The sequence below is a fragment of the Scyliorhinus canicula genome, chromosome 2, assembly GCF_902713615.1.
Source record: "Scyliorhinus canicula chromosome 2, sScyCan1.1, whole genome shotgun sequence".
Taxonomy (NCBI): Eukaryota; Metazoa; Chordata; class Chondrichthyes; order Carcharhiniformes; family Scyliorhinidae; genus Scyliorhinus; species Scyliorhinus canicula.
Genome location: NC_052147.1, coordinates 132,925,483 through 132,946,303, shown reverse-complemented (window position 1 = coordinate 132,946,303; position 20,821 = coordinate 132,925,483). Strand labels below are relative to the sequence as shown.

Genomic DNA, 20,821 nt, shown 5'->3' with positions numbered 1-20,821 from the left:
TCTGGCACCGCAGGGGTATGGGGGAGTACACCCGCTCCCGGTGAAGGTGAAGGTCGCCCTGAACCTCTACGCGACGGGGTCCTTGCAGTTGCAGAGTGGGGATCTGTCCGGCATCTCTCAGACTTCGGTGCACAGGTGCATCCGCGCCACCTCAGAGGCCCGATATGCCCATGCGGAGCAGTACATCCATTTCTATGGGGACCGAGCCCACCAGGATGCCTACCGGGCAGCGGGATTCGCCGCCATTGCCAGGGTGCCCGGGTCCAGGCGGGATGCATTTCGTCCCGTGGGCACCTGTGGATAACAGGCCACTGTACACAAACCAAAAGCGATACCACTCAATGGACGTCCAGCTGGTCTGTGACCATCAACTACACATCATACACCTCTGCGCCCGATACCCAGGCAGTGTGCACGACTTCTTCATCTGGCATAGTCGGTGGTCCCTGACCCCCCCCCCCCCTCCGCTGAGGGGTTGACTCCTGGGCGGGGGGTTACCCGCTTTGGCCGTGGCTGAAGACACCTACCCGCAGGCCACAGACTGAGGCAGACACCCGCTACAACGATGAGCATACACAACCAGGCGTGTGATCGAGTGGTACTTTGGCTTCCTGAAGATGCACTTCAGGTGCCTGGACCACTCGGAGAGGCCATCCAGTATGATGTTGAGAGGGTCGCTTGCGTCGTGGTGGCCTGCTGCATTCTTCACAACATCTTGCAGCAGAGGAGTGATGTGCTGGAGGATGAGGAGGAAGGGGAGGCCTCATCTGATGAGGATGCGGGAGAGGGTGACAATGAGCAGGGCATTGGGCCCGGGCAGGGACGGGAGGCCACACAACGTTATCGCCAGGGCCAACGCGAACATGATGCTCTGATCGCCTCCAGCTTTACCGACTAGGAGGGGGGGCTGTTGGCCAGGGGCACGGACACCACATCCCAGACCCACACCCCTCACTTTCCGCAACGCTACAAGCCGGGGGCCCTGGTTGGCAGCAACAACGGGTCTGGTCCATGGGATGATGATAACCCGCTTTGCGATGAGCTCTGGTGCTCCACATTGTATGATGACATAGAACATACAGTGCAGAAGGAGACCATTCAGCCCATTGAGTCTGCACCGACCCACTTAAGCCCTCACTTCACCCTATCCCCGTAACCCAATAACCCCTCCTAACCTTTTTTGGTCACGAAGGACAATTTATCATGGCCAGTCCACCTAACCTGCACGTCTTTGGACTGTAGGAGGAAACTGGAGCACCCGGAGGAAACACACGCAGATCCGGGGAGAACGTGCAGACTCTGCAGAGAGAGTGACCCAGCAGGGAATCAAACCTGGGACCCTGGCGCTGTGAAGCCACAGTGCTATCCACTGTGCTACCGTGCTGCCCGATATGCCCATAATGTCTGACTCATGCCCACAGAAACACCTTCCACTTGGGTGATCCATGCATGCAACCTGGCCAATCCATCACAAGGTCCTTGTCGAATCCGGGGGGGGGGGGGGGGGGGTGTACGTCCGCCCACACTACGTGCCCTGCTCCTGGCCAACCCACCAACCCAGACCAGCCCACCCCCATAAACATCAGACAGAGCAGCAAGGCAGGATTTAATGGTGTTAGCATGTGTTTATTGTGCAGAAATATATAGTCTATTCCCTAGCCCCTATAACTAAACTGTGCCCTGCACCCGTGCCAACTTAACAGGTGTCTGATTTTCTGGCCTTACGGGCCCTAACGCTATGCCTAGGTGGTTCCCCAGACGGTACCAGCAGGAGCAGAGACAGCCTGCTGTGACACTTGCCCTACGACAAGGGTCCCTGTTGACGCACATCTCCTGGGGCTGCCCGGCTGGATGGGCCCAGCTCTTCCTCGGGTGTCCCGGGTGGCATGGTGCTGCCCACCAAATGCACCAGGGACAGGATGATGGTTTGGGGGGGGGGGGGGGGGGGGGGGGGGGAGTGTCCGAGGTGCTGCAGCGTTCTGGCACCTCCCCTGCGGGAGTCACCGGCACGGGCCCCATCACCTCCTCCTCCCGCGGGATGCTCAATGACACACTGATCTGTAGCCGTTCTGTTGATCCCCCTCCAATCCTCTCCCGATCTCGGCGTTTGTGTGCAGCCTCCTCCTGGGGTGGGGGTGGGGGAGATCCGTATACGCAAACAGTGAAACCGTTAGACGGACCAACGCATGCAGCCAGCGGTTGGGTAGATGGTGCCCTCGGGGCGCTCGGCCATGGCGGATGGCAAGTGGGGCAGGGTGACAGTTCGGCCATCCCCTAGGAGAGAAGGGTCGGGTTCCGGGTATGTGGGGGGGTCGGGGTTCATCCAGGGGCATGGAGCAGCTAACTCACCCTGGCCGCCCTGAGAAGGTCGTGAATTTTTGTCCGCCACTGCATGTCAGTCTGAGCGGCGTTGCCCACGACGCTGACCGCCTCTCCCACTGTGTCCAGACACGGTGGCGCCTGGTGTCCTTACGCCCGGGCCTGGGTATAGGGTCATCCCACTCTCCATGGTATCCAGGAGGATGTCCAGCTTAGCGTCCCTGAACCGTGGCGCTGCTCTCCTTTCAGCCACCTTGTCAGCATGGGACGTTGTGTGTGGGGGAAAGGTCCGTTTAAATGCGGCTGCGGCATGTGAGCCTCATGAGTGCCAATCACGGACCCGGCAAATCCGGCACCGGTTTTCATGGAATTGATTGTGTTCCATGTGGCGGCGATGCTAGCCCATTTAAAGTGGATCGGTGCAGCTGTTGCACCGTTTTTTCTGTCGTAAAACGCCACGGTTCCTCCGCTAAAATCAACACAGCCTCAGAAACGGAGAATCCAGCCCAATGAGTCTCCTACAGTAAACTTGTTTCTGCCTCTGCCGGTTTGGGACCAGGTTAATGGAAATGATAGTGGATTAATCGGGTGGTCAGTCCAGCAGTTGTTGGCTAAGGTCGTGGTAATATCGACTATTATGGGCCAGGGTTTAGAGAACCCCAAAGCGTATCATGGAGTTCACCTGACCCACAACTTTTACTGGATTGTGGTATGGGGAGCACACGGCCCACTCTGCAGGTGATGCAAACACTACACTCGCCCTACCTACCAGCTTTGTTTGAATCAGTAATACCCACATGCCCTGTGGCCATTTTATTTGTTTAGCTACCTTCTCAAATGAAATGAAAAAGGCTTTACTTCCTTCTCATCAAACCTTGGCAATGCTTGGACATATTTAAATAGATCCCCACCAAGCCTTCGACTTTGACGCTCTTTCTCACTATCCTCATCACTATCATCCAACTGTACATTTCCCTTTATGTCTGCCAATTTTAACTGACTCATGTTTCATGGCCATTTTCTGAAGTTCAAACTCTCTCTCTTTATCTTTTTCCCTGATCTGTATCTCCCTTTCTCTTTCTTTTTGTTCTGCTAGGGTTATTCTTTCTTTTCCCCTTTCTTCTCTCTCCTTTTCTTTTTCCACTCTTTCGTATTCAAGCTGCTTTAATTCTTTCTCATGTTCTATTTGTTTAAGTTGTAACTGAATTTTTGCCATTTCCAATAAGTCAAACTATCTAAATGCTTAGCCACCGCCATGATGACCTAATCTTTTGCATTTTGTCAGGTCATGTTAACTGCAATGTTTCTGCCAATTCTAACAGTCTGCTTTTAGTCTCTGTCCGTAAGGTACTGCGTGTGACCGTCTCCACCCCCAAAAACATCAGAACCTCTGGAAGATCCATTGCCCACAACACACTACCTACTTAAACTAAGATACCACACCTGAAAAGCAGCCAAAATATGCTCGCCCCTCACTGTCTTTAAGTTCACAAAGACAATCCAATAGATAGACTTTTATCCCCCTCGAGCCCCCAATTTGTTATGGGCCAGGGTTTAGAGAACCCCAAAGTGTATCATGGAGTTCACCTGACCCACAACTTTTACGGGATTGCGGTATGGGGAGCACACGGCCCACTCTACAGGTATGGTACAGCAGAAATGGAAAAGTATTTTTTAAAGCAAAACAATATTTATTCTTTGAACTCAAGTTAACCTTTTTAAAACATCCAATGAACATCTCAGCAACCATTAATTCAAATACAACCCCCAAAGAATACAACACTAAGTAATGCTTTAAACTTTCCTTTTAACATCCATAAGACTTAAAACACCTTTCACCAGAAGCACATTAGGTTCACATTCACTACTGAGAACATTTATAATTCTGAATTCACCAAATGATCAAGAGATCGTCTTTTGATGGCAGAGAGAACAGCAGTACTTGGTCTGGCTTCAGCTCCAACACTGAAAAAGAAACTAAAACACACCCTACAGCCTACTCAAAAACAAAAGCAAAAAGCTGTCAGACAGCCCAGTTCCACCCACTCTCTGACATCACTAGTAGTAAATGCCCATTATTAAAGGTACTCTCACTACAGATATTTATATACACACCCATTTATAAACACCCATTTCTTAAAGGTACTCTCACATGACATAACATCTTTGCAGTCCTTTGCTCGGACGATGATGTAGTCTCTCAGGTGCCAGTGCTTGGAACGGGATTGTTGCAATGAATCTTGTGCTTGTTTCTCTGGCGGAATAGGGCATTTGTTATAACAAGGTCATGTTACAGGCAATTTGTCAGGAGGAGGACTCCATTGGAGTTTGTTTTCCCTCTGCTTCCCTACCTAAAACACCTTTCCAAATGTTTGCATCCTTCCCAACTCTGGCATTGATGTTGTCGAGGAGAATCAGCTCGTCTCCTTTGGACGCGGGACAGTTTGTACCCATATGCACCACCTGGACATCATTCAGGCCTGGGCTGGTAAGTGACAAGAACGTTTGCATCATACTAGTGCCCCAGGCAATGTTCATCTCTGACATGAGGAAATCTAACCACCTTCTCTTAACATCCAATGGAATTAGCATCGCTGATTCCTCCTCACTATCAACATCTCTGGGGATTAGCAGTGACCAGAAACTGAACTGGACTAGCTATATAAATACTGTAGCTCAAGAGGAGGTCATGATGTGATGAATGTAGGAAACTCTTATTTATATATATATATATATATATAATATATATATATATATATATTTTAAATAAAATATATTTAAAGTACCCAATTCTTTTTTATCCAATTAAGGGGCAATTTAGCGTGGCCAATCCACCAAAACTATAGCATCTTTGAGTTGTGGGGGTGAGACCCCCGCAGACACGGGGAGAATGTGCAAACTCCACACAGTGACCCGAGGCTGGATATGTATACATAGTATTATGTACCTGTTACAGTAATGATATTAAAAGAACTTGGGTTAAGGTATCCAGATGATATGCCTGCTGAAGCTGTGATTTTTGTTTTTCAAAAATATTTTATTGAGGCATTTATAATTTTAACATTTTAAACAACAAAGAGATCCAACACACACAAAAACATACCCAATTCCCCCCTGCCCGAAACCCTAACTGCCCATATATTAGATTCCCTACCCTTATTCGTCACATCCATGCACCCCCCTCCCCTTCCTCTGCTGACGGTCAATTTTCCTTGAAGAATTCAATGAACGGCTTCCACCTCCGAGCGAACTCCTGTAGTGAACCCCGTAAGGCGAACTTAATTTTCTCTAGCCTAAGAAACCCTGCCATGTCACTAACCCAAACCCCAGACTTTGGACGCTCCGAGTCCCTCTATGCCAACAAAATCTGTCTCCGCGCCACCACGGAGGTATAGGCCAAAACGCTGGGCTCCCAGATCTTCCAACACTCCAAATATTGCCACCTTTGGACTCTGAGTCACCCTCCCCTCCAGGACCTCTGACATGACATCCAAAAAAAACTTGCTCATACGGACCACAGTCATATGAGTCCTGTGGACCACCTTCAATTGGATCAGGCTAAGCCTGGCACACGATCAGAATGCATTGACTCTCCTCAGGGCCTTCTCCCATAACCTGACTTTCAACTCCCCTCCCAGCTCTTCCTCCCACTTCCTCTTCACCTTCCCTATTGGGACCCCTTCCCACTCCATCAGTTCCTTATATGTTTCCGAGACTCTCCCCTCCCCGACCCCTGTTTTTGACATCACCTTATCCTGTAGTCCTCTTAGTGGGAGGCAAGGAAAGTCCGGACCCTGCCTCCAGACAAAATCCCACACTTGCAAGTACCTGAACCCATTCCCCTCCTGGCAACTCGAACCCCCGAACACAATCCTCTGTACGTGTGGCAAGATCTTTGCCAGCAATTTTGCATCCACATTTAGCAGGGAGATTGGCCTATACGACCCACAGTTCGCCGGATCCTTATCCTGTTTCAAATAAGGGAAATCAATGCCTGCAGTAACATTGGGGGGAGCACTCCCAGCTCCTTTGACTCATTAAAAGCCATTAGAAGCGGCCCCAACAACCCGGAAAACTTTTTATGGAACTCAACCGGGTATCCATCTGGTCCCGGGGCTTTGCCTGATTGCATCACCCCCAACCCGTCTATAACTTCCCCAAGCCCAAGTGGGGCTCCCAAATCCTCCACCAACTCTTCATCTATCCTCAGGAACTCCAGCCCCCCCCCCCCCAGAAATCGCTTCATCCCCTCCTCCCCGGCTGGGGATTCCGATTTGTACAATTTACTGTCAAACCCCCGCCGTATCCAGAACCACCACCACCATCCCACCACCACCCCCCCATATCCCTCACTTTCCCAATCTCTCGGCGCCTCCTGTTTCCTCAGCTGGTGCGCCAGCATCCTGCTGGCTTTTTCCCCATATTCATACACCGCCTCCTTTACCCTCCTCGGCTGTCCCACCGCCTTACCTGTGGACAGGAGCCCAAATTCTAACTGGGTCTCTGACGCTCCTTCAAAAGCCAGACATCGGAGACTCCGCATACCTCCTGTCCACCTGTAAAATTTTGCCTACCAATCTGTCCAACTCCGCCCGCTCAGCCTTCTCCTTTTGGGCCCAAATTGAGATGAATTCCCCCCCAATAACCGCCTTCAGTGCCTCCTAAACCACACCCGCCGAAACCTCATCTATGTCATTGATCCTTATATATTCCCGAATGGCCTCCCCCACCCGCTCGCACACCTCCTCTTCCGCTAACAGCTCCACATCCAGCCTCCATTGCGGCCGCTGGGCCTTTCCTTTGCTGGCTTGCAAGTCCACCCAGTGCGGGGCTTGGTCTGACACCACTATTGCTGAATATTCAGTATCCACCACCTCAGCCAGCAGTGTCTTGTCAATCACGAAAGTCTATCCGGGAACACACCTTATGCACATGGGAGTAGAACGAAAACTCCTTACTCCTCGGCCTCCCAAATCTCCATGGTTTGACACCCCCCCCCCCCCCCCCCCCCGCCCCGAACCCGACCGGTCCAACCTTGGATCAAGAACCATGTTGAAATCTCCCTGCATAATCGATGAGAATCGAGGTCCGGTATTTTCCCCAGTACCCGTCTCACAAACTCAACGTCATCCCAGTTCAGGGCATATATATTTCCCAAAACCATGGTCATTCCCTCCAGCTTCTCACTAACCATAACATATCTACCCCCCGGGTCCGCTTCCATTATTCCCCACCTCGAACGCCACCTGCTTATTAGCAAGATCGCCACCCCCTTCGTTTTAAAGTCTAGCCCCGAATGGAATACCTGTCCAATCAATCCCTTCCTGACCCTAATCTGATATCCCATCTTCAAATGTGTCTCCTGCAACATGGCCACGTCGGCCTTAAGTTGCCTCGAGTGCACGAACACACGGGCCCTTTTGAGTGGCCCATTCAGTCCCCAAACGTTCCACGTGACCAGCCTGGTCGGGGGAGCACCCTGCCACCTTCTCCTGCCGATCAACCATAACCTCTCCTAGGCCAGTCTGCGGCCCATAACCCGCTCCTCCCCTGGCCCCTGTCAGCAGTATAATCCCCCCCCCCCCCCCCCCCCCCCATGTCGATCGTCAGCTCACCCCCCCACTTTGCTTCTGTGAACTGGCCCGCCCAGCTAGCCTGGCAGCCCCTACCCCAACGCCTAGCATCCTGCCCACCACTGAATCCCCCCCCCCCTGCTCTTCGTGCAAATAGTCAAAACAAAACAGTAAAAACAAACAAACAATCCCTCCCAAGATCTGAACGCAGAGACCCCACCCCTCAAAGAACTGTAAACCAGCCAAACTCCAAACAGAACAGAATAACGAAAGAAACCTAAACAACAAAACAAGTGCAATACATGCAATTCAGTTCTCAATCAAAGTTCAAGGTCCTTCTTCTTCTGCCAGTCCGTTCTCCTTCATGAAATCCACTGCCTCCTCCGCCGACCCATAGGTTACCCATAGAGCCGGGTACAGTAAACCAAACTTAAGTCCTTTCTTGTACAGGCCGACTAGACCTTATTAAAGCTTGCCCCCCCCCCCCCCCTTTCACGAGCTCTGTCCCACCTCATTATACGTTCTTTATCCAGGAACCGATGTATTCTTACCACCATTGCCCTCGGCGGCTTGCCCCCCCTGGGGCTTGATCCACCTCCAACGGCCGGTCAAATGCTCCTTCCCCAAGCAGCTTCTCCAGCATCTTCTGAACATACACACACGCATCCGTTCCTTCGATTCCCTCTGGCAAGTACACAATCCGGATGTTCTGCCTACGAGGTTCTCTACTTTCTCTAGCAGACGCTTATTCTGGTCTCGCATCAGTCCCATCTCTGCTGCCATCAAGGTAGACTGTTCCTCAGGCTCCCCCACCAACTGCTCCAACCTCTGGATCGCCTGCTCCTGGGCTGCCAATCTCGTCTCCATGCGGTCAACCACCGTCTTGATCAAGTCCACCACCCGGGCCAGGTCCTCTAAACTTTCCTTCCGCTGCTGGATGCACTTCTCATTCAGGAAGCTCACCAACTGGTCCATCGACTACTGAACCAGCAAGGCGGACCCTGCCTGTCCGTCATGTCCGCGTGCGTTGTCCACTCCTCACCCGCCTCAACTAATTAGTTCGCTTTTTTCCAGGGCACTTCTGGAACACAGCTCCATAAATAGGGGTCACTCTCTTCTGCTCTCACTTCTGCACCTTTTTCCTCTAAAATTCCTGCTACAATCCGAAATAAAGGCCACAAAAGATCGCCATGAGCTGGAGCTGCCAAATATGCGACCACTCACCATGGCCGCCACCGTAAGTCCCTCAAGTTGTGATTTAGGGGTTAACAGCTCGGCAGGCTTTGATGTCACTCTCGGGAGGGATTTGGGATTTTTTAGTTTTGTTTTCAGCCCTGCCCTGTGTCTGTTGTTTTTAGTTTCATTATTACAGTTCTCTGGTTTCTGAGAAAGGAAGTGTCTTTCTCAGACTGACTTCTGAAAGCTTCTTTCGCAAGGACTTTGTGAATAAATCTGTAAACCACTGAATGTTAACTTTTTTATTAAAATTGGCATTTGACTGGTGTGTGGATTTAAATTTTAGAACTAGATTGGAAAGCAAGCTCAAAGACCTTTTTTTAGAGCTGTTCAACTGTTAATTGAAAAGCTGCCTTTTCCTTGGATGTTAATTGGGTTAATCCTGTGTAATAAAGTTTATTTTAATCTAAAAGATCCTTAGTTGTCAGTGATCCATTCCTGGAGTGAAGTATCCTTTCCTCACAGTTTTGCCGCACTTTCTCCCTGTGTCTGCATGGGTTTCCTCCGGGTGACTCTGGTTTCCTCCCACAGTCCAAATGTATGCAGGTTAAGTGGATTGGCCATATTAAATTTCCCCTTTAGTGTCCAAAGATGTGCAGGTTAGGTGGGGTTATAGGGATAAGGCGGGGGACTGGGACTCAGTAGGGTTCTCTTTCAGAGGGACCGTGCAGACTCGATGGGCCAAACGGCCTTCTTCTGCACTGTAGATATTCTATGGTTCATATTAATCATAACTCTTATTGTAATGCTGCAGTGACTTTCAAAGTCCAAGCCATTTCTATTTATTTGTGAAATCTTTTAATGAATTATGTTTTTTTTAATAGCTGCTCGTACCGATAAGGAGACTGCTCAAACATGTTATATTTATATCGATGGTTTACCCAGAACAGTAACAGAGGTATTGCATGTCTTAATGATTTTGACTTTAAATGCAGTTTAATCCATTTCAGTTGGAAATTATGATCTAGCCGAAAAGTTTAGCATATCCACACCAAATTCTGTGTTTTATCTAAATATAAATCTGTTTAATATAAAATATGTATTTGCATTAAAAGAGTGGGATTTTAGCATACTGAATGGTCACTAAAACATTACTGGTGTCTGTCCTGTGGGTGGGTGACCATAACATGTAACAGCAAAAAATGTTCTTCCAATTTTGTAGATGGAATTAAGGAGGTTTTTTCAGAAGTACCAGGTGTCTGGAATTTGGCTTTGCAGTTTGCATAGTGAATACAGGTAATCTGAATCTCTTTAAAGCTTTGCTTCATAACTCATCACTACTGTTTGTTGAATCTGTTTATGAGTTAGTGGTGGGGACAATGAATTGATTGCCTGCTCAATCTTCAATCTGTGATGTGCAGGTTAGATGGATTGGCCATGTTAAATTGACCTTGGTGTCCAAAAAAAGTTAGGTGGGATTCCAGGTTTATGGGGATAGGATGGAGGTGTGGGCTTAATTAGGGTGCCCTTTCCAAGGGCCGGTGCAACTCGATGGGCCGAATGGCCTTCTGCACTGTATATTCTATGATTCAAACAATGATTAACCTTGCATGTTTCATATTTACTCTTGGGGGGCTAATCTACTTCACTCTAGCCATCCAAGAGGTTTATGACTGGTTACTACATATTGACTCTGGACGGTGAGTGAGAATTTTGGGCTGTTCAGTGTTATTATTGGGTCAATTGTTCCATGATGAGGAATCAGCATCAGCAACTTATCTTGTCATTTATCTCATTGCAATTTGCAGGACCTTGCTGTACACATATTGTCAGTCACACCTGCTTACATTTTAAGACTGGCTACCTTCAGTAGCTGTGAAGTGCTTTGGAACATCTGATATCGTAGTAGCTAATATATAAAAGCCTTAAGAGGACAGTAAACAGTTTATTGTGATGTTCATTCACCTTTTGTTTGCAATGCAGAATTCCCCTGTTCTATTGTGATCCATATCCTCCTTTTGGAGCCTATGTTTTTTATCTGTTTATTAAATTGAGAGCCATTATCTGCATTTGTAATTTTGTGATTGTCTAGCAGTTACAAGTTACAACTCATCAGGAATTTGAATCCAAAAACAGACAATCTCTAGTTGAAAGGTTTCTTGATACACATCGAGAATAAATTAAAATGAAAAAGCTAGGAGGGAGCCTCCAGGGAATATTTTTCAACTTAAAGTTGTGCATCACTCTGGATCCTATTTATATCATTTATATAGGTTGCTTGAGACTAATAACTGAGGGATAGTGTGGGATGGTGGAGCTTATATATCAAAAAGTGACTGGTTTGTTCATGATTAAATTGCCTTTTCCCATTTCCAAGTTAAGGATGGGAAAAGGCCATTTGGTCCATCAATCAGTACTCACCCTTTCGATAATGAATGTCTTCCATTTTATCATCCAGTTGTGTTTGACATCCCTTGGGTTTTGTTCCCATGACTCTGGCAGCTTATTCCAAATAATCATCATTTGAAGAAATAACTTTAATTTCTAATAAAATGTTTATTATCTGGCATATGGGTGACACAGTAGTTAGCACTGCTGCCTCACAGCACCAGAAACCCGGGTTCAATTCTGGCTTTAGGTAACTGTCAGTGTAGAGTTTGCATTTTTTCCCCTGTGTCTGCATGGGTTTCCTCCAGGTGCTCCGGTTTCCTCCCACAGTCCAAATATGTGCAGGTTAGGTGGATTGGCCATGATAAAATTGCCCCATATGTCCAAAGATGTGTAGGTTAGATGGGGTTACAGGGATAGGGCAGGGGAGTGCGCCTAGGTAGGCTGCTCTTTCAGAGGGCCGGTGCAGACCTGCTGGGCCAAATGGCCTCTTTCTGCACTGTAGGGGTTCTATGTCTGTGAATGGGTGGTGCCATTTAAACCAAAATGCCAGTTACCTAAAAGTTCCATTTTGAACCAATTCTAAGTGATCTTGTGTAATGCAGTCCTTGTAGGCATTACAGAAGCCCTAGAGAGCTGACTTAAATCTTTGGCCTAATTTCAAAATCCTTCCATGCTGGCTTTAACTGCCTGGTAAGTTTACCTGTGAGTTTAGTAGTTGATTTAAAAAAAAATGAACTGTCAGAAATTCCAGTACAGTGCCAGATAACACACATTTTGATGTACTTGATTTAATTACATTTTTCACTAGCTTAAAACATACATCTTTTGGTCTGTCTTTTTGGCTTACTTTGCAATAATTTTCTTGGCTTCTCTCTGATGAACTTTTTCAAAACTCAGCACGGTTCCGCTTAAGAAAGAACCGACTTATTCTTGTATAACACTTTGAACATAGAAAAATTCTATCAAATTAATGTTGACACCAAAGCAAAGAAAGGAAATATTAGTGCCTTCTCTCTTTATATTGCATCCGGTCCCCAGTGAAGTTCCCCAAATTTGGTAACCTGGGCGAGATCCCTCACTTTGTTTCCGTACAGCTGGGATGCCCCCAAATTATGCTGTCCTGGATGAGGAGAGATGAGCTGTCTCCCTTTCTTTATTCACCGTGCCCCCCCCATCATCTACTGATTGCAACAAGATTAATATACAAAAGATCCCTCCCTTCACAGATACCTTTCCCACTCCTCATATTTATGTTTTAAAAGGAGCAAATTTAACCAGGCTTTCTAGGGTAAGTTTATGAACTACTAAAGTCAAGAAAATGATGAAACACTTATGCATGCATTCATAAAGTTTAGAAGTGAGAACTGAGTCCAAAGTAAGTAAGTACAAAAAAGTTGCACAAAATAATCCATGACTCATGCGGAGTAGGTGATTGAGAGTTGCAATTCAAGATTCCAGTAACGCTGACCTCAGCAAACGCATATTCAGTTTTGAGATTCCGGTGTTCTACAGTTTTGCAGAGAAGTTTCCCTTTTCCCATTTCAACTGTGGTCTGCTGACTTGGCTTACTTCAGTCAGAGGTAGAGATATACCTGCAAATAGCTTTTGCAAGGATGCTGATCTTGCTGGCTGGCTTTTTGCTTCTGTGTCACACTCTGCCCTCCAGCACTGGTTCACACATATACACACACAATTGGCAGCTTTTCAGCTGGCTATTATCCCAGTCTTTGTGTATTCCTTGAAGGCGAAATCTATAAATCCGTCTGGAGGTGACACACAGGATATAAGAACATAAGAACTAGGAGCAGGAGTAGGCCATCTGGCCCCTCGAGCCTGCTCCGCCATTCAATTAGATCATGGCTGATCTTTTGTGGACTCAGCTCCACTTTCCGGCCCGAACACCATAACCCTTAATCCCTTTATTCTTCAAAAAACTATCTATCTTTACCTTAAAAACATTTAATGAAGGAGCCTCAACTGCTTCACTGGGCAAGGAATTCCATAGATTCACAACCCTTTGGGTGAAGAAGTTCCTCCTAAACTCAGTCCTAAATCTACTTCCCCTTATTTTGAGGCTATGCCCCCTAGTTCTGCTGTCACCCGCCAGTGGAAACAACCTGCCCGCATCTATCCTATCTATTCCCTTCATAATTTTAAATGTTTCTATAAGATCCACCCTCATCCTTCTAAATTCCAACGAGTACAGTCCCAGTCTACTCAACCTCTCCTCATAATCCAACCCCTTCAGCTCTGGGATTAACCTAGTGAATCTCCTCTGCACACCCTCCAGCGCCAGTACGTCCTTTCTCAAGTAAGGAGACCAAAACTGAACACAATACTCCAGGTGTGGCCGTACTAACACCTTATACAATTGCAACATAACCTCCCTAGTCTTAAACTCCATCCCTCTAGCAATGAAGGACAAAATTCCATTTGCCTCCTTAATCACCTGTTGCACTTGTAAACCAACCTTCTGTGACTCATGCACTAGCACACCCAAGTCTCTCTGAACAGCGGCATGCTTTAATATTTTATCGTTTAAATAATAATCCCGTTTGCTGTTATTCCTACCAAAATGGATAACCTCACATTTGTCAACATTGTATTCCATCTGCCAGACCCGAGCCCATTCACTTAACCTATCCAAATCCCTCTGCAGACTTCCAGTATCCTCTGCACTTTTTGCTTTACCACTCATCTTAGTGTCATCTGCAAACTTGGACACATTGCCCTTGGTCCCCAACTCCAAATCATCAATGTAAATTGTGAACAATTGTGGGCCCAACACGGATCCCTGAGGGACACCTCTCGATGAGATGTCAATCTTCTCCCATTATACCTTATTGTCTCTACCAGCAATGGCAATTAGATTATGGATGCTTTAGAAGTATCTTTGACTGGAAACAGGGTGGTTTCATTCACTCTGAATATCACCCATCCCAGCAATTCAACCAGTGACTGGCTTTACATCCTCAGCCACCTTTGGCTTGATTGCCCATTTTTAAAAAAACTCACAGGTCTTATTTAAAGTTCAATATATCCACGCACAGCGAGGTGTTTTTCCTTCATTATTATGACAATTAGAGTTTCTGAATCTCTGGTCCTTCTTGAAGGCGCATTGTTGCAGTGCTTTGCATTTGTCATTGTTAACTTTAATTTGTCATTTGTCTGCCCAATCTATAACTCACCTAAATCTTGTACTCCATTCTTTTTACACTGTTGTTCCTATTTTTGTGTTGTCAACCAATTTAGTAAAATTTAGTTTGGTCTTGAAATCTGGTTCCTGATTTTGATTATGAATAACTGGGTTAATGTACTGAACCCTTGTGGCACTCCACTTAACACCTTCCCCCAATCTAACATTGACTCTCAAGACTCCGTTTCCTGTTCCACAGACGAGGGAGTAGATGGTTATGAGGGGGGTTAAGGCCACCATCAAATCAACTATGATACCGTATGGGGAAGCAGCCTCGATCGAATGGCCTGCTCATGCTCCTATTTCTTTCATTTGTTAACTAGCTTCTCATCCATTCAAATATTTATCTTTGATTCCTGTGGCTTTTAATTTCATTATAAGTATGTCAAGTGAATTCAAATGAAAGCCCACATAATCTACGTAGTGGATAATGACATTGGGCTCTATTTTAATTTCAGAGAAACAGTGAATTTAACAATCTTGTCTTTTTTGAAGCATAATTGTTATGCAGCTTAAAGTAGTTGAAGATGTGTGGTTAAATGCTAAAAAGCAAATTAAATTAGCAGTTTGCTGCTGCGTCATTATTGGGGACTTCCGGTGGTGGCGTTGTGTTAAACAGTCCCACAAAAGGTGGCTTCCATTAAATCTGGAAATCGACCACTTAACCCACAAAGACCACCTCCCTACCTTCACCCAAAACAAACAACTGCCTGAGGAAATGCCCTCAAATCCACCAAGAAAGGGCAGCGCAGTGGGTTAGCCCTACAGCCTCACGGCGCCAAGGTCCCAGGTTCGACTCCGGCCTGGGTCACTGTCCGTGTGGAGTTTGCACATTGTCCCCGTGTTTGCGTGAGTTTTGCCCCCATAACCCAAATATATGCAGGGTAGGTGAATTGGCCATGCTAAATTACCACTTAATTGGAAAAAATGAATTGGGTACTCTAAATTTAAAAAAATATCCACAAATATCCACCAAGAAGGAGAAAGGACACCTGAGGAAATGCCCTCAAATCTACCAGGAAGCAAAGAGAAAAGAAAGAAAAACGTAAACGGCGGACACGAGGAGCGGATCAGAGCAGGACATGGAAGACGGGGAAAGATTGCCAACACATACACCGATAGACAGTGAGTGGACCTCCTAGCACAAGAGCGTCTAAAACTCAGGGATTCCTTTTAAGGAGGACCTCATGGAGACTGTGAAGGTGACCATAGTAATCGCTTTGACCCCCTTCAAAGAGGGGCTGGAGAAAATGAAGCAGCAGTTGGAAATTCAGGAGATACCAGTATGGGAATTTGCGAGAGCAGCTACCATCAAGAGTGACCGGATCACCTCGTTCGAAACAGATGACGGGGTTGGTGTTGGCCCAGGGTGCGCTCAGGGACCAGGAAAATAGATCCCGCCGCCAGGATCTCAGGATCGTTGGGCTACCTGAGGGCAGGAGCCCAATGAACTAGTGGGGCAGATGCTGGGGAAGCGCCCACAGGTCACTCAGACAAAGGCCCAAAACGGGGAACCACTGAGAGCAATCATTGCAAAACTCCACAAATTACAGGACAAGGAGCCAAATTTGAACTGGGCGAGGAACACGTGGTCCTGTAAATGGGAAGGGCATATGATCCGAATATATCATGACATTGGGGCTGACCTGACCAAATGCCGGGCCAAGTTCAATGGAGCCAAGGCGGCCCTCTTTAAAAACAAAGGGTGGTTCAGGATGCTGTACCTAACCCTAACCCGGCAAAACATTGGGTGACATTTGGCAACAAAGAATACTATTTCAACACGTTGGGAGAAGCAGATGAATTTGTTGAGAACAACGGCTGGGAGACAGCAGTGAGGGACACACGTGGAACACTGACTATTTTTTGTTCTTTATCGTTTTCTATTATTTTTATTCCGATATGATATGTCTTTGCCACGCACTGGAGCGACCACCTGCACGTCCTAAGAAGGGGGTATGGCAGAGGGACACTGAAATGGGAAGGTCCGGGGTAGAAACAAAATGGGGAAAAGATAGGAGAAAACACTTCCAGGGAGGCCGCAGTGCAGCTCTCTTAAAGGGAAGGAAGCGCCTAACAGAACAAGGGTGGGGAGCAGAACAACAGAAAAAGGTCAGGGGAAGGGGGGAGGGGAGCCAACAGGGGCATGGGGAGGGTAAGTCGATGAGAGCCGAGGGGAGGGGAAGGGGGATTGTAGAGTGCTGGTTACAACACGTGGGGACGACCAGAGAAAAAAAGGCAATGGTGGCCATCTTTGAAGGTCTCCAAACAAAGGGAAACCACTGAGAGTAAGGGCATGTCCACGTGGTAAGTATGGCTGACCCCGCAGGATCGGGGGGACAAACCCCCACCCCCCCCAATCGCAATGGTCACCTGGAACGTCAGGGAACTCAACGGCCTGGTGAAAAGATCCAGTGTCTTCGCCCATCTGAAAAGTTTGAGGGCTGACATAGTCTTCCTCCAAGAGACACACCTGAGAGAGAAGGACCGATTGAGGCTAAGAAAGAGTTGAATGGGGCAGACTTATCAAGCATGCTAAGGGACAAAAGGCTAGATGGATGGCCATACTATTTAACAGGAGGAGTTCCTTCACAGCGACAAATACGGTGACAGATCCAGGAAGACGATATCATGCTCAGCGGTGTACAGGAAGAGGCACCAGTACTGCTTGTGAATGTATACGCCCCGAACTGGGACAATGCAGACTTTGTCAAAAAGACCATGGCAGAAATCCCTGACCTAGGCACCCACCAACGCATCATGGGATGAAACTTCAAATGCGTACAGGACCCACAGACAAACAAATCTAGCCCAAAGTCAGGGAAGCAATCGGCGGGGGAACTGAATGCTTTTATGGAGCAAATTGCGAGGGGTGAACCTCCACCCAATTGACTTCTTTGTAGTCGGAAGGTTGCTATTTCCAGGGGTGGTAGGGGCGGAATACTCTGCAATAGTAATCTACGGTATGTGGATGTGAAGGTGGAGACCGGCTGGGCCCAATGCCCCCCATGGAGGCAGGACACAGCCCTCCTCGCCAATGTGGCGTTTTGCAAGAAGATGTCACAAGTCATTGATGGATATGTATCCTGCATCAGAACAGGAAGAACTTATCCACCACGTTCTGGGAGGCATTGAAGGCGGTGGTGAGGGGGTAAATAATTGCGTATAGAGCGCTCAGGAACAGGAAGTAGAGGGTGACCAGGCAAGGACAGATAGACTCCATATGGGAGGTGGATCAGCTATACTCTGTGACCCAATTGTAGAACTACAGGTGGAGAGGAAAAAATTACAAATGGAATTTGACCTGATCTCCACAGGGAAAACAGGCAGAACCTCCGTCAGACTCTGGGGACCTTCTATGAACATGGAGGCAAGACCAGCCGCCTGCTGACTCACCAGCTGAAAAAGCAGGCAGCCACAAGGGAAATAGCGCAGGTGAAAGATAGGAACAGTAGACTAACCACGGCCCCAGATAAGATCAACAAGGCTTTCGAAGGGCAGCATGGTGGAGCAGTGGTTAGCACTATTGCCTCATGGTGCCGAGGTCCTAGGTTTAATCCCAGCTCTGGGTCACTGTCTATGTGGAGTTTGCACATTCTCCCCGTGTTTGCGTGGGTTTCATCCCCGCAACACAAACATGTGCAGGGTAGATGCATTGGCCACACTAAATTGCCCCTTAATTGGAAAAAAATGAATTGAGTACTCTAAATTTGTATTTAAAAAAGCGAGGCCTTCGCGACCGACTACTGGGAGCTGTACACCTCTGAGCTCCCGTAGGGCGACTCGAAGATGAGACAGTTTCTTGACGGGCTGGACACACCTGTTGTGGGGGAGGAAAATAAACAGGGGCTGGAAGCACCACCAGAACTGGAGGAGGTCATGGAGAGTATCAACTCCATGCAGTCTGGGAAGGCATCAGATCCTGACTGATTCCCCGTGGACTTCTATAAAAAAATTTGCGGCAGCTCTCACTCTACACCTGAAGGAGAGAATCACCAACTCATTATCGAGAGGGACCTGCCGCTCACGCTGACTCAGGTCTCAATATCACTGATCCCTAAGAAAGACAAAGATGAGTGCGGAAGATCAGACGGGCTGCGTCAAGGGCAGACAACTAACTAAAAAATAAATAAATTTAAAGTATCCAAATCATTAATTCCAATTAAGGAGCAATTTGGTTGGCCAATCCACCTACCCTGCATATCTTTGGGTTGGGGCGAAACCCACGCAAACACTGGGAGAATGTACAGTGACAGACAGTGACCCAGAGCCGGGATCGAACCTGGGACCTCAGCGCTGTGAGGCAGCAATGCTAACCACAGCGCCACCATGCAAGGGCAGACAGCTAATGGCGAACATCAGACCCCTGCTCAACATGGTCATGATCTCACCTGGGGAGGAGACACAAGAAGTGATCATCTACCTGGAGACACACAGGAGGCGTTCGGCAGAGTCGAATGGAGGTACGAGAACGGTTTGGGTTTGGTCAGGTTTCACCTCGGGTGAAATTGCTGTACAGCGCATGGCAAGCACCACTGGCTCTGAATACTTTCAGCTGCACAGAGGCATGAGGCAGGGATGCCCCATATCCCCACTGCTATTTGCTCTGACAATTGAGCCATTGGCCATTGCGCTCAGATTAGCAAAGGGGTGGAGCGGCATCCAGAGGGGAGACGGAGCACAGAGCCTCACTGTATGTGGATAATCTCTGTCTCAAATGTCTTAGCCAGCATGGGAGGAATAATGGAGCTCCTAAGGGAGTTTGGAGCTTTCTCAGGTTACAAACTCAACCTGAGCAAAAGTGAAATTGTCCCTGTAAGCCTCTAGGAGGGGGTGGCAATCAGAGCTGGGAAACTTGCCATTCATGCTGGCCCAAACCAAATGACAATACTTGGGGATCCAAATAACCCACCACTGGAAATTAATCCACAAATGGAACATGTTGAGCCTGGAGGGGGTAAAGAGGGACCTGCAGAGGTGGGATGCAGTCCTGCTCTCTCCAGCGGGGAATGTGCAGATGATCAAGATGAACGTACTGTTCATATTCCTCTTCCTGTTCAGATCCCTCCCGGTCTTCATCCCCAAGGCCTTTTTCGTTAAAGCGATTGTGGCATTTGTGTGGTTGGGAAGGAACCCTAGGTTCTGCAAGAGCATCCAACAAAGAAGGAAAAACATGAGGGGGCTGGTCCTTCCAAACTTCCAACTCAACCACTGGGCAGGCACCGCAGAGAGAGTATGAGGCTAGGTCAAGGAACCGTGAGCGGATTGGGTGAAAATGGAGGAGAGCTCCTGCACGGTATATCCCTCCAGGCACCGGCCACGGCTGTAATCCCATCCCCCCCCCCCCACCCGCCCAGCCAAGTACTCAAGAAGCCGAGTGGTGGTAACCTCGCTCAAGAGCATGTTATCAATTCCGACAACACTACAGACTAGTAGTAATGTCCGCCATGGCCTCCATCTGCAAGAGCCATAAATTCACCCAGGTGGCATTGGACATCTCCGTTAAAAGGTGGACACGGGACGAGGGGACACTTAACGGTAGAGGATCTGTACATAGATGGCAAGATAGCGACCCTAGGGAACAGATGGACAAACTACAGCTCCCAAGAGGGAACGAGTTGCGTATACACAACTAAGGAACTTCATCCACAAGGAAACTGCAAGTTCCCCCAGCCACCAGCACACTTGCTACTGGACGGACTATTAACAGCGGGGGAATTAGGGGACGGTAGCTTAGTTGACATGGACAGACGACTGCTAGACAAAGTAAGGATATTGCTAGATGAAATGAGGGAGGTTTAATGGAATTTGCAGTGCAGAAGGAGGCCAATCGGCCCATCTAGTCTGCACCGACCCTTGGAAAGGGCACCCTACCGAAGCCCACACGTCCACCATAACCCAATAACCCCACCTAAACTTTTTTGTGGACACTAAGGGCAATTTATCATGGCCAATCCACTTCACCTGCACATCTTTGGACTGGGAGGAAACCGGAGCACCCGGAGGAAAACCCCACAGACCCGGGAAGAACATGCAGACTCGGCACAGTGACCCAAGCGGGAATCGAACCTGGGACCCTGGCGCTGTGAAGCAACAGTGCTAACCACTATGCTACCGGGCTGCCTGGAGGAAGAGCTGGGCAGAGCTTGATCGAAGCACTGCATAG

At 48.0% G+C, this 20,821-nt stretch overlaps 1 protein-coding gene across 1 annotated transcript in view; it reads left to right on the top strand.

Moving 5' to 3' along the window:
- The window catches only part of rbm44 (RNA binding motif protein 44), a 220,970-nt gene that overhangs the window by 164,961 nt on the left and 35,188 nt on the right, over positions 1-20,821 (top strand). The window contains exons 12-13 of the mRNA XM_038787013.1: positions 9,953-10,026; positions 10,291-10,364. Coding sequence (XP_038642941.1) covers positions 9,953-10,026; positions 10,291-10,364 — 148 coding nt within the window. The remainder of the gene's footprint in view (positions 1-9,952; positions 10,027-10,290; positions 10,365-20,821) is intronic.